Source organism: Saccopteryx leptura, chromosome 13 (assembly GCF_036850995.1).
Source record: "Saccopteryx leptura isolate mSacLep1 chromosome 13, mSacLep1_pri_phased_curated, whole genome shotgun sequence".
NCBI classification, from domain to species: Eukaryota; Metazoa; Chordata; class Mammalia; order Chiroptera; family Emballonuridae; genus Saccopteryx; species Saccopteryx leptura.
Window position 1 is genome coordinate 31,023,288 of NC_089515.1, and position 14,279 is coordinate 31,037,566.

Genomic DNA, 14,279 nt, shown 5'->3' on the forward strand with positions numbered 1-14,279 from the left:
AGGTCTTCTGGATGAGGCAAGAATAGAGTAGAGAGAGACGGGTCAAAAGGAACTAGTGGGAATGAGAGCGGCACCACTAGTCGCCGAATGCTTGCTATGGGCCAGACCCTGTCCCAAGGGCTTCACGTGCTTATCTCCTTTAATTCTCGCCAACTCTACAAGCTAGGTACTTCTTTCTCCAGATGGGGAAACTGAGGCTCAGGAGACCAAGTGATTTGCCCAAGGATATGTTGCTATTAAATGGTGACAATGGGATTTGAATTTGGGATCTCTCTAGCTAAAAAGCACATGATTTTAATCAATCTCCCTCCCCAGGTGAACAATATGAAGTTTACAGACAGGTAGTGCCTTCATGAATTCCCTGTAAGGGAATCAGCCTGAGGCTCCGGCCCTTTGAGGTTCCAAGGACGTCTGTCTGAGTGCTGGGCACCGAAGGACTCAGTAGCAGGTGGAGACCAGGGCTACTGAACCAGCCCTTGGGACAGTGCAAGGGGACTTTCTCAGCATTACCTTAACTTAGGAAGCAGCTGCTGATGAGGGGTCCTATGCTGCTTCGCCCTGACCTGTCACTCATGGTTTTCAAACTGGTGTATACTGGAGCACTGGGCACTTATCAGGGGCACACTACTCAGAGAGTTTAAGGGAATGAATTTCAAGATTCTAAAGTTTCCATATGAGATTCTGGAATAAAGACAATCTATTAAAATTGCTGGAGAATGCCCCGGTCCGGTGGCCCTTCCTCCATGTCACAGAAGAGAGGTTTTCTCCTCTCACCCATCCTGAACCCCACTGAGTACATCTCCCCAGGAACGCTGAGAACCTCTGAGCACCAAAGGGAACATGAAAAACAATGGGTCACAGAGCAGCTGTCTTTGATGCCGAGTCAAGGCATCTTAGACTTATAGTGATTGTCTTCTTGAAAAGGGAAAAGAGGACACAATCATGCACTAGCTCTTTTTTTTTTTTTTTAATTATTTTTATTTATTTATTTATTTTCTACAGAGACAGAGAGTGAGTCAGAGAGAGGGACAGACAGGGACAGACAGACAGGAACGGAGAGATGAGAAGCATTAATCATTAGTTTTTCATTGCGCATTGCAACACCTTAGTTGTTCATTGATTACTTTCTCATATGTGCCTTGACCGCGGGCCTTCAGCAGACCGAGTAACCCCTTGCTGGAGCCAGTGACCTTGGGCTCAAGCTGGTGGAATTTTTGCTCAAACCAGATGAGCCTGCACTCAAGCTGGAGAGCTCAGGGTCTCGAACCTGGGTCCTCTGCATCCCAGTCTGACGCTCTATCCACTGCGCCACCGCCTGGTCAGGCCATGCACTAGCTCTTAAAGCTTCCTGCCATGCTTAATTAGTCAGAGCAGGTACCGTGCTCATCCTGACGTCCTTGGGGCAGGGAAACATAACCTTCCTGCAGGGAAGGATAGCGAATATTGTGAACAGTAGTATCATTTATCACATGGCGATTTTTTGTTTATGTCCTGGACATTTTAAAGAAGAGAGAAACCACTGTCTCTATTGTGGTGGTTTTTCCCAGAGCTGCCTGCAGCTAGAGAAAGACGAGGTGACCCTGTCTCTCCCTACTCCATTCTCTCCTCGTCCAGAAGACCTTGCCCTGCAACGCTCAGGCCTTCCAGACCCAGGCCTTTGAGCTTGACGTGGTTGTCCCAGCCCTGTAGCTTTAACGCACGAAAGTATTACCTGCCAATCCTCTTTCCTACCAGCCCTATGTCAGGATGAAATTTGATTGGATGGGCTGTCTTTTTTACAGTTTGCTACCCAGAACCCAGTGCCTTCTTGGGCATTAGTAAATCCATTTCTTGACCTCCAGCTTAATTTGACCCACTTATGGTTTTTTATTCCCAGCTGTCTTTTGGGGAGACATCGCCCTAGATGAAGAAGACCTGAAGCTATTTCATATCGACAAGACCCAAGACTGGAGCCAGCAGGCAGTGGAAGAAACAGGACATCAGACGGGTAAGGACTGCATCCCCCCTTCCCCTGCCCTAGAGGGGGCTCAGGGACTCCATCGGGGGTAGATGTGGACCACAGCCGTCAGTGTCTGTCAGTCCAGTGCCCGCCTGATGTGGGAAACCAGAGGGGTCACCCCTCCTTCTTCACCGCAGGCTGTGGAGCTGGAGCCTCCAGGTGTGCCGACCCTTCTAAGAAAATCTCATTTGCCTGTTTATTCGAGGGTTCAGGTTTGAGTTCCGTGGGTTCAGATTTGAGTTTAGCATAGGTTCTTGGGACTCTGGTCTCGGGTCTGGTGCTTCCCAACTGGAGAAGATTCTAGATGGGGTGCATTTAGGGCATGTCTGATGATGGCGCTGATAATGATGAGCACTGGAGATGTTTGTCCATGGGGGATCCTGCACTGGTTTGGCTGGCAACCCAGGCGAAAGTCCGCGTGGGCCTGGAAACATGAGTGGGGCTTCAGACTTTGATGACTGCCTCCTACTCCCCCTCCTTGCCCCCACCTTGGGGTGAAAGGTAACGGGACTGATCTCTGGAGTGCTCTCACGTCCCTGCCCGCCGCGCTCAGACACCCCCGCTCTGTGGAACTGCCGTCTCAGACGCAGCCCCGGGGGCCGAGCTGTGGGGCCAATGAGCTGCTCTGGCTGATGATGCTTGTTATTCGGTGACTGAAGCTCAGATGCGCCCGCTGCTATCCTGTCTCTGCTACCTAGAACTTCCCATCCTCTTCTCCTTTTTCTTGAGGCTTTAAAGTTATTGTGGAAGAACGCAGTGTGAGATTCGCCCTCTTAAATCTGAAGTGTACAGACAGTGTTAGAAACGCAGACACGGCGTGGTGCGGCGGATCTCCAGGACTTCCCGTCTTGTGTAACTGAAGCTTTCTACCCTCCTTCTGAGCACCTGTCATGGGCCAAGCACAGCGTCCCAGAAAGAGGAATAAGATGTGACCTCTGCCTTCAAAGTGACCTTTCACGCAGGGCAGAGTTTAAACCTGGATAAGCTCTCTTAACATCTACAAGGTTCGGTTTACCTATCTGTAAAATGGGGATGCAATCAACACTCACTCCATAAGGGGTTGGTAAGGTCAACTCCCCAGGTAGTGGCTCCTGGCAGATAAGGTGGTCTCAGGCAATACTGAAATGTAAATAGATAAACTAATTCCTCCTGGCCAGGGCTGCAGTTCACCAAGAGCACTGGGAAGGGGGAAGAGTGAGTGGAGACGCCTAGGAAGGTGAGCCAAGAAAAACGTGATGGGAGGGGGCCCTCCTGTGTTGTCTCGATGAATGAGTAGGTGTGCCTTAGGTGAAGAATCAAGAAAAGGCATTGGAGGCAGAGGGGAGGCTAAGTGCAAAGTCAGGGAGTGTGAGAGGGGCTGCCTTTATTTGGGGAACAGAGGAAAGGTGTGGTCACTGGAGGGTGGCTCTTCGGTGTGGGTTGTGGAGAGACATTTTCCCGGAGAGGTTTGCTAGGGTTGATGGTGAAGGTGCCTGTTGCAGGGGTAGGTGGGACTGTGCCCATGGTGGGGGCAACTCCCAGGGAACTCAGTGCCTGTTAATCTAATGAGCCAGGGTCTTCCCCTGTGGGCTGCCCAATGCTTCTGAATTGGAATGTGATGTGACCTGCTCGGCTTTTACCTGAGGTGACTTTGGTGGAGTCCTCTCCCCCACTGCCCTCTCCCTCACTGCCCTCCACAGCCCCTCAGCTGCCCTGAGGATGCTGGCTCCTGGCTGGAAGCTTAGGCTGTCCCACATGCTGCTTGCTGGTGGTGATGGTGGGGAAGGGGTTGTTGGACAACCCCTTCTCTGGCTACTGATTAGTGGCCCCCAGACCATTCCTCATGCTTAGGGTGCCTTAAACCCAAGCTGATTCACCAATTCTTCATTTCATCGTTTCCTGGTGCAAAAGGCCCTGGGATCTGTTACATACTTGGGAGGGAAGGAAGGAAATACGTTCATGTGTATGGGTGTGGTCTCCATTCATTTATTCATTTATTCATTCACTCACTCATTCATTCATTAAAACCTCTATTGAGTGTCTACTTTGTGCCAGGTCTGGTGTTAAATCTTGAGAAGGTATAAATTGAGGCTTCTCTTCTTCAGGGTTCACCAGCTGGTAGAGAAAACAGGTGCAGAAACTAAAGAGTGCTGAGAGTTAGAGGCAGTGCAGGTGGTGGGGGGGTCCCGTGGAGCACAGGGCCGTGGGGGCACCCCGGACTGGGGCCATTACTGAGAGGGGAGAGTCAGAAAGGCTTCCTGGAGAAGCAGGTCCTGGGGAGAGAGGGAGGAACTTGCCGGGCTGGGGAGTGAGGAGCCAGAGCATAGAGAAGGACATTCCAGGCAGAGGAAGGGCTTCTTGGGGTGGGAGGGCGATGCTGGGAAGCGGGACCGTGGTAACCACTGAGGAGGTTATGTGGCCTCCTCCTTGTCCAATGGTCGGCTCCCTCTTTCTGAGGATGGAGGTGGGTGGAAGTGTACCCAGATTTACCACTGAGGAGGTTATGTGGCCTCCTCCTTGTCCAATGGTCGGCTCCCTCTTTCTGAGGATGGAGGTGGGTGGAAGTGTACCCAGATTTGGGGGCAACTCCCGTGACCCATGAGGACCATGAGCAGCTATAGAGACAGAGGCAAGTCCTGGGCTCCAAGCTCCCAGCGGGTTGAGGGGTTGAAGGGAGAGCAAGAAGGTGAGGGTGGCAGGAGGTCAGGGGGACACCACTGTCCACGGCTGGGAGGCGGGAGGACCCGTTGGCACTCTTGCACCTCCTTTTGGTATCTGGTTTTATGACTGTCATTTCTTAGGATTTGGGGGAACTTTTCTGTGAAATTTGTCAAATTTTAAATGGAGTTTGAGAAACCTAATTGTCTTTGACACTAACAAAGATATACTTAATTGCGTGCTAACAAAAGGAAGCATCCTTACATGATTCTACCACTCCAGCTAATCAACATCTTACCCAAGTTCCTACCTGGAAGCTAGAGAAGTTGACCTGATTGAAGTCTTTGTGCGGTTAAAAGTATTTTTAACCATTTTTGCATTATTACTTAAAAACAGTGAACTTCACATACCTCAAACATACTGTATAATGAGCTTTTACATATGTCCGTGTAACCACCACCCCAACCAAGGAATGGAACATTTCCAGAACCCCAGGGGCCCCTGATCTATGCCAACCCCACAGCAGCCACTGGCCTGACCTCAAAGGAACCATGCAGTACGTATTGTTCCGCTGTCTCTTTCTGCTCAGCTTTCTGCTCTGACATCCCCCCACGTTTTCGAGTGAAGCGGTATTTCATTTTCTTTTCATTGTCGTGTGGGATTCTGTTGTGTGAATGTACACTGCTCGTCCTTCTATTCACAGACATTTGGACAGGTCACAGTTTTTGGCCATGACAAATAAAGCTGCTACTGTCATTTCTGTGTGTATCTTTTGGTGGACACAAGCCCTCATTTCCACTGGGCATAGACTTAGGAGTAGAATTGCTGAGCCATAGGGTATGCATGAGTTTGGCTTCTGTAGGTACTGTCCAACAGTTTTCCAACGTAGTTCTACCGCTTTACACTCTGTGGGTTTCCATATATATATATATATTTTTTGTATTTTTCTGAAGGTGGAAATGGGGAGAGACAGTCAGACAGACTCCCGCATGCGCCTGACCAGATCCATCCGGCACACCCACCAGGGGGCGATGCTCTGCCCCTCCGGGGCATCGCTCTGTTGCGACCAGAGCCATTCTAGCGCCTGGGGCAGAGGCCAAGGAGCCATCCCCAGCGCCCGGGCCATCTTTGCTCCAATGGAGCCTCAGCTGCTGCGGGAGGGGAAGAGAGAGACAGAGAGGAAGGAGAGGGGGAGGGGTGGAGAAGCAGATGGGCGCTTCTCCTGTGTGCCCTGGCCGGGAATTGAACCCGGGACTTCTGCACGCCAGGCCAACGCTCTACCACTGAGCCAACCGGCCAGGGCCTGTGGGTTTCCATATTGATGTGAAAAGCAGGAGGGGTGACCATGTAGGATCCAGTGAGGCCTTTGAGTCTTGGTCTTTCCGACTTGGGGACCTGCCTCTCACCCTCTGGGCCAGCACAGCAGCTGGTTGACACCCATCCGCCATCGTGGAATGCTCAGGGTTGCCTCTGTCAGCAGTCCCTGTGCTGTCTTTGGAGGACATACACAGCACTGGGTCCCAGGTGTAAGATTTTTCCCCCGCCGAGGAGGAAGGAAGGGGCCGGAGCCACGAAGTGTGGAATAATAAAAGATTTCATTGAGTACAGCGCATTCCACCCGACGAGGTTCCCTAACCCCCGGGGACAGAGGCCAGGGAAGTCGCATAGGGTGAGCCACGTGGGAGATATTTAAAGGGTCTCTAGGGTGGTCGAGCTAATATGATGTGGTGAAATCTCACCGGCTGATGGACAGTCGCTTTTTTCCAAAGGACTCCTGGGAAGTTTCTTTTGGCACACCTGGATGTGGGCGGTTCTAGCCAAAGTTCCTGGGCCTGGGTTCCTCATGTGACCGTCCCCCATTGCTGACCACCCCACACTAGGCTTGACAAATATGAGCTACCCAGAGAGGGGCCAGGGGTGGCCAGTTCCCAGCTGCTGGAGAGCTGTCTGTTTGGAAGGTGGCCCAAGGACGCTGCAGTGGAGGGAACCCAGCAGCCCTGCCCTCCCTCACTCGACGTGCCACCCCAACACCAGCCCGACAGCCTTGTGGTCCAAGAACTTGAGAGCCCACTTCTCTTTCCTTCGCCCCTGTGAGCTGAGAGAAGGCAGAGTCTATGTCATATTAAGCTTTGTATCCCCCCTCCCCCGAGGTGGCCCAACCCCTAGTCCCTGGAAGGCGCGCTGGCCAACATTGGTGGAGAAGGGAGAAGGAACAGGTAGACAGACTTGGCAGACCCTGGAGCCACTCCCAGGGGTCTAAGAGATGGAGAGCTCCAACAGGGCTTTGCTGCCGGAAGGGTGAGGACAGCTCTGGTCTCAGCATGAGCTTTCGGGTCAGGCGGCCTGGGCTTGAATCCTTGAGCTGGGCCTCAGTTTCTTCCTCTGTCAAGTGAGAATAGTAATGTTCTGAGGACAAAGAGAAAGAATATAAGTGAAGTACTTAGCACAGTGTCTGGCACATAATAAGTGCTCAATAATATTAACTCTGCCTCTTCCTCCTCTTATTATTAGTAGTAGTATATATTTACAGAAAGACCATTGTCCTGGGAGGGTTTAAAGTTAAAGTGGAGAATGGGAACACTGGGGCTTGGACCTGAAGTCTTTGAATCATGTACCAACCTGGTGTTTTTCCTTCCCTCGCTTGAGCTACATATATTTTCCCAGCGTGTTTTTATGGCAAGGTAATTTTTAGCCTGATTACTTTTCTCTGAGGGCCAAGAGTACTTTGCATCTATCCAGAATAGTTATTTTATTTTCAGAATGGGAATATTTTTATTGTTTTTGTTGATTAAACTTCTACTACCAGTTGTTAAAAAAGAATAAAGTCCGCTAGTTCTAAATTGTAGGAAATAGAAAGTGAGTGTCCCCTGTCATCCTAGCACCAGGCATCCCCGTCATTATCTGTGTGCTGATCCTGCCAGCCTTGCTACGTTCGGGCCGTGTGCACACAGATCTTTTAAAAATATAAAAGCGATTTTTTTTTTCACTGTCTCTTGTGTAACCTGCGTCTTCCACATAAACCTGATGGACGTCTTGTACAGTACATCGGGATCTTTTGCATCTAATGTACGACTGCCTCAATTTATCGAACCAGTCCCCTACAGACTGACATGAGGGTTGTGGCCCCTTTTTTTGCAATTTTTTTGTATTTTTTTTCTGAAGCTGGAAACGGGGAGAGACAGTCAGACAGACTCCCGCATGCGCCCGACTGGGATCCACCCGGCACGCCCACCAGGGGCAAAGCTCTGCCCACCAGGGGGCGATGCTCTGTCCCTCCGGGGCGTCGCTCTGCCACGACCAGAGCCACTCTAGCGCCTGGGGCAGAGGCCAAGGAGCCATCCCCAGCGCCCGGGCCATCTTTGCTCCAATGGAGCCTCGGCTGTGGGAGGGGAAGAGAGAGACAGAGAGGAAGGACGGGGGGGATGGAGAAGCAAATGGGCGCTTCTCCTATGTGCCCTGGCTGGGAATCGAACCCAGGTCCCCCGCACGCCAGGTCTACCGCTGAGCCAACCAACCAGGGCCGCAATTTTTTTTCCCCTGAATGACTACTGTGAACAATGTTGTACATAAGTCTTTAAGCATTTGCTTTAGTTTTAAAAAATAAATTGAAAAAGAACCACAGCATTATCCCCACGTTGTACTTCCCAATGTTTGAAAGCATGTATTCTTAGACATAGGTTATCTCATTCCCGAGCTTTAGTAAGTTCCCCGGTTTTTGTTTTGATTTGCTTTGTTTTGTTTTTGGTAGGGCTCACAGGGTGAATTCCTGGAGGGGGATGGGATGCAGCGCAGCCCCAGGGCCCCCTTTCCTGGTTCACCTGGTGAACTTGGAGCTGCTTTCCTGGCTGCAGAATGAAACAGTGTCATTGCGCTGGATGTGACCTACTTGGAGTCATTTCCTAGAAGAGCCCAAAGTCCCAAACTCAATGGCAGAACCCAGGTTTCCCATCTCCCGGGCCGTGTGTCCTCCCCTGGACCAGCCTGTCCGCCATGTTGCCAGATAGAAGGAATGGAGAACAACAGAGGGGCGTGTCAGCATTGCTTTGCCTTTGGAAAGTAGGCTGGACTCTTTCTGGGCCACAGGGGAGCAAAGACCCTATACCCAGGTACAGAGACCTTGTCTCCCTGCCTCCAGCCATTGCTTCCCCATCCTGCTTCCAGGGGATCTTCCTGGCCCTGACCTGGCCACCACTGTCTCGAGTTGATGTGTTCCCCAGCCCCAAAATTCATGCCCACCTGGAATCTCAGCCTGTGACATTATTTGGAAATAGAGTCTTTGCAGATGTAATTAGTTAAGGATCTTGAGATGAGACCACTCTGGATCCAATGACTGGAGTCCTTACAAGAAGAGGTGAGGACACACAGATACAAGAAGAAGGCCCATGAAGAGGGAGGCAGAGATCAGAGTGGTGCTGCTACATGCCAGGCACAGCAAGGATTGCCGGGAGCCCCCAAGCCCTCCGGAAGCAAAGACGGCTTCTTCTTTAGAGCATTCAGAGGCAGTATGGCCCTGCTGACACCTCGATTTCAGACTTCTAGCCCCCGGATCTATGAGAGAAGAGATTTCTGTTGTTTTAAGCAGTGCACTTTGTGGCAATTTGTTATGGTAGCCCAGGAAACTAATACAAACATGCGTCTTAACACCCTTTAGTGGGCTTCCCATCACTTATCAGAAACATGCCTTAGTCTGACCTCCAAGGCCAGGGGTCCCCAGACTACGGCCCACGGGCCACATGCGGCCCCCTGAGGCCATTTATCTGGCCCCCGCCACACTTCTGGAAAGGGCACCTCTTTCATAGGTGGTCAGTGGAGGAGCATAGTTCCCATTGAAATACCGGTCAGTTTGTTGATTTAAATTTACTTGTTTGTTATTTTAAATATTGTATTTCTTCCCGTTTTGTTTTTTTACTTTAAAATAAGATATGTGCAGTATGCATAGGGATTTGTTCATAGTTTTTTTTTGTAGTCTGGCCCTCCAACGGTCTGAGGGACGGTGAACTGGCCCCCTGTGTAAAAAGTTTGGGGACCCCTGCCCAAGGCTTTGCACACTTTTTCCACACCCTACATTCTAGATCGCTTCCCTCTCTTGATCCTCCAGCCAAACGCAATGATGACACTCTGTCTAGGTTCCGAGTATCCTTCCTTCCAGCCTCTGTTCTACCTTTGCCTTCTGCTCCAAATCCCCATTCTACAGAAAAAGAAATCAAGGCCCAGAGAAAGCCAGGCCCATTCAGGGCCCTACAACTTCTGTGTTCAAGACATCTCTTTATTCAGCATAGCTGCCGGCTTTGGAGGCCACCTGGTTGATGATGCTGTTAAAATTAGCCTCATTTTGTGCTTGGAATTTCCTTCAATTTTCGAACAGGCCCATTGCCCTGCATGGGAGCTGTGGAGGAAGTGGCAGCAGCCCTTTGGATGTGTGTGGGGCCAGGAGGCAAGAGCGCATTCTTGAGGGAGAGAAAGTCCTTCTGTGTGCATTTTATTTGCAGTGAGAAGAATGAGAGTTCTGGGCAGGCATGGGCCAAGCTGTTCTATGAATGGGGTCCTTGAATTAACATTGCAGAGTTTCCTAAAGCTGCTAATCGGATTAGCTGTGTAGTGAAGGAAGTACTTAGCAGGACACACACAGACGCACACGCAGGCGCACACACGCCCTCTTGCATCCCCTTGTCGTGAGGGGGCAGGTCCTGAAAGCCACACTGCTGAGTTCTGAGAGCCCTCTCCTCTAACCCCACAACATGTGGAAGAGAGGCCTGCAAGGTTGATGTTGGGACTTCTTTGTTTATTTCTTACCTAAAGAATCCAGGAAGGCCATGTTGAACACTTCCATCTTTACAAATGTCTGGAAACCTGGAGAGGAAATCTCATCCTGCAGTTATGCCATCCGGATAATGGATCTGATTTCTTGACCTTTGTAATGAGGACTCTGAAAGGGGAAATGGTTTTAATTACTCATTGGCTCTGATGGAAGCTGCTGTTTCCCGCCTTGTCTATTCTGAGCCACTGGGCCATGTCCGTCTCTATTTAAGAAACCTGTCTTGCTCTAAATCCTCGTTTCCTAAGCTCCTGCCATCTGTGTTGAGTGTCTGCATAGCCCAGTGGTTTGGGCATCTAAGTTCAAAATAATACATAAGCGGAAAGAGGCCTCTGGGCCTTGTCTCTGAGTGATGAGGCCCCTTCCATCTGGAGACTCTTCTGGCTCATTGAGTTCCTTTTCCTGTCTGGCTGTGACTCGGAGTGGCACACATCACCTTCATGTGGTCACAGTGTTCCCATCTGAGTAGTGGGCTCTGTGAAACCACACCCTCATTTCTTTCAAGCCAGTTTGAGCTCTGGTGTTTCAGGTTAGAAAAAAGAGGGGAAGCAAAGGCCATTGTGCATCAAGGGACTAAGTTTAGCCAGAAAAGGCTGATGCACACCTATGAGCTGCCCACAGACACCACACAGGTTCCTAGGTTCTGCCTTTCAAGGATTGAGGGTCTAAAAAAGACCCAACATGTCTCCGCTTTCAACACATTTTTAAATTAAATTTTGGAGGTGACATTGGTTAATAAAATGTTATGGGTTTCTCGACCTGGAATGCTGAGGTCACGGGTTCAAAGCCCTGGGCTTGCCTGGTCAAGGCACATACGGGAGTTGATGCTTCCTGCTCCTCCCCCCTTCTCTCTCTCTCCTCTCTCTCTCTTCCCCTCTCTCTCTCCTTTCTAAAATGAATTAAAAAACAAAAAACAAAACTGTGTTCAAAATGTTATGGGTTTCAAGTATACAATTCTATGATACATCATCTGTGTGTTGCATTGTGTGCCCACCATTCAAAGTCAAATCTTTCATCAGCATCTATTTGACCCCCTTTACCTTTTACTCTCTCTAGCCCTCTTCCCTCTGGTAGACACCGTACCATTGTCTGTGTCTGAATTTTTTTTTTTTTTTTTTTACAGAGACAGAGAGTCAGAGAGAGGGATAGACAGAGACAGACAGACAGGACTGGCGAGAGATGAGAAACATCAATCATCAGTTTTTCGTTGCAACACCTTAGTTGTTCATTGATTGCTTTCTCATATGTACCTTGACCGCGGGCCCTCAGCAGACCGAGTAACCCCTTGCTCGAGCCAGCGACCTTGGGTCCAAGCTGGTGAGCTTTGCTCAAGCCAGAAGAGCCCGCACTCAAGCTGGCGACCTCGGGGTCTCGAACCTGGGTCCTCCGCATCCCAGTCTGATGCTCTACCCACTGCGCCACCGCCTGGTCAGGTTGTGTCTGTGAGTTTTTATTTGTTCTTCTTGTTTCTTCATTTGTTGCTTTCAGTTTTATATCCTACATATGAGTGAAATCATATGGTTCTTGACTTTTTCTGTCTGACTTATTTCGCTTAGCATGATATGCTCAAGGTCCATCCATGTTGTCTGTCACAAATGGCAGTATTTCATCTTTTCTATGGCTGAGTAGTATTCCATTGTATATATATGCCATATGTTCTTATCCAATTATCTATCGAAGAATACTTTGGTTGGTTCCGTGTCTTGGCCACCATCCCTTTTGCAAAATGTCACAGGGAGCTGCCGCTGGCCCGTTCTTACCTGAACGCCTGTCAGCCTCTGTACTCCACTGCTTCTAGAAACAGCTGCTGGCCTCGCCACTGACCGTGTCCCCTTGAGCTGTGCAGAGTTGCTCTCCCCACCCCTACCTTCAAGAGGGGGTGATACAAGACAAGGATGAGCCGATGAGGCCACGCCTCCTCCTGCCCTCTGTGTGCTCGGCTGGCCGTTCATTGCATGCCTCGCTGCATCCCCCAGCCCGTCAACAGCTGTGGCTTGTCCCTGTTTGGTCTTGTCCTCCCTCCTTAGTTCCGGCATCAGGCAGGGCACATGAATGGTGCCAGACAAACACTGGTGAATTGTGAATGGGGCCATGAGCCTCAGAAGTGCCTGGTGGTCTCCTTGCTTCCCTGCTTCTCTGCGTCCCCAAGAAGCCAATTGGGGTGAGGACTGTATGACTGTGTGGTGCCTCAGACCCCAGCCCGGAGGCGTGCCAGCAGTGAGAGAAAGGCTCATGCTCAGGGCTGGTGCCCTCCGGCTGGGCAAGCCCAGATCACCTTGTAAGGCATGTCTGAAAAGGGCACCCCTTGGTGCTGTGGCCAATAGCTTATCTTTCCTGGGTCCTTTGTACAGACCCCTGGTGGAGATGTGGCCCTTAGGTCTTCCTCACTTTTCCAAGCCAGAGTGGGAGTGCAAATGTTCCTGCTCACTACTCCAGGGCTTCTGTCGGCCCTTCTCCTCAAAGACCCGTGGAGGGCCCCCTCCCCAGCCGACCACTTTATTTCACCCCTGCCCCACCCATGTCGCCTTGGCTCCCACGGTTTGGAACTTGACCTCCTGCTGAACTCCTGCTCTGGATGCCCGCACTCCCCTGTGTCTATCTGCCCCACAGCTCTGCTGACCCTCTGACACCAACCTCATGATTAGAGTCACTTTCCCTCCCTCTTTTTTTTTTTTTTCCTTCAAGTAACAGATGGAATTGGGGGTCTCTCCTGTGCTCAGCACCAAGGAGACAGCAGTATCTATTTTTCTTCTGCCTTTAGGAGATGGAATTCTATGATGAAAGTGATTATGGTCATGCTTTGAGAGTACCAGAGGAATGGGGCAATATGGAGGGGCGGGACCTGGACCAAATGCCCCCACTGGTTGGGTAACCACCAGCCCCCCAGAGGAGGTATGGTCCAATAGGCAGAACTCACACCTGGACAGAAGTCCCCAAGTGACAGCTGTCATGCAAGCAGGGAGGGTGTTGGGGGCCAGCCTGGGCATAGGGTCTGATGGAAGGCAAAACTGGGCCATGGGGAGGCAGTAATGTTCATGTGAGGGCAGAGACCCTGGCAAACAGTGCCAGAGAGGTCTTTCCTAGAACTCATAGAAAGTTCCTAGTTCTTCTGAGAAGTTGTTATAACAGAGGACAACATGCCAGACGCTTGGCCAGAGAAAGTAAGATGGGGACAAGGGTCTGAAATTGATACCTGACCTGTGGTGGTGCAGTGGATAAAGCATCGACCTGGAACACTGAGGTTGCTGGTTTGAAACCCTGGGCCTGCCTGGTCAAGGCACATATGGGAGTTGATGCTTCCTGCTCCTCCCCCCGTTCTCTCTCTCTCTCTCTTTCTCTCTCTCACACTGTCTTTCCTCTCTAAAATAAAGTCTTAAACAAAAAGAATGGAGCATTGAAAAAAAAGAAGAAATTGTGCAGAATCCCACAGATCAAAATTGGGGACAGCCTGACCAGGTGGTGGCGCAGCAGACAGAGCGTTGGACTGGGACACAGAGGACCCAGGTTAGAAACCCCGGCTTGAAGCCCAAGGTCACTGGCTTGAGTCCAAGGTCACTACTTGTTTTGCTGTAGCCCCCCAGTCAAGGCACAAACGAGAACACAATCAGTGAACAACTGAGGAGCTGCAACGAAGAATTGATGCTTCTTATTTCTCTTCCTGTCTGTCTGTCCCTATCTGTCCCTCCCTCTGACTCTCTGTCTCTTTAAAAAAAAAATTGTGGACAAAGATGTGCTGCTGAGCCTGACCAGGCGGTGGCACAGTGAGTGGATAGAGCTTTGAGCCCGGGAAACTGAGGACCCAGGTTTGAAAACCCAAGGTCACCAGCT

General features: G+C 50.5%; 1 protein-coding gene across 1 annotated transcript in view; it reads left to right on the plus strand.

Annotated features, from left to right (window-relative positions):
- TLL2 (tolloid like 2) overlaps window positions 1-14,279 on the plus strand; it is a 146,174-nt gene that overhangs the window by 29,285 nt on the left and 102,610 nt on the right. The window contains exon 2 of the mRNA XM_066355432.1: window positions 1,877-1,987. Within this exon, the coding sequence (XP_066211529.1) occupies window positions 1,877-1,987 (111 nt within the window). The remainder of the gene's footprint in view (window positions 1-1,876; window positions 1,988-14,279) is intronic.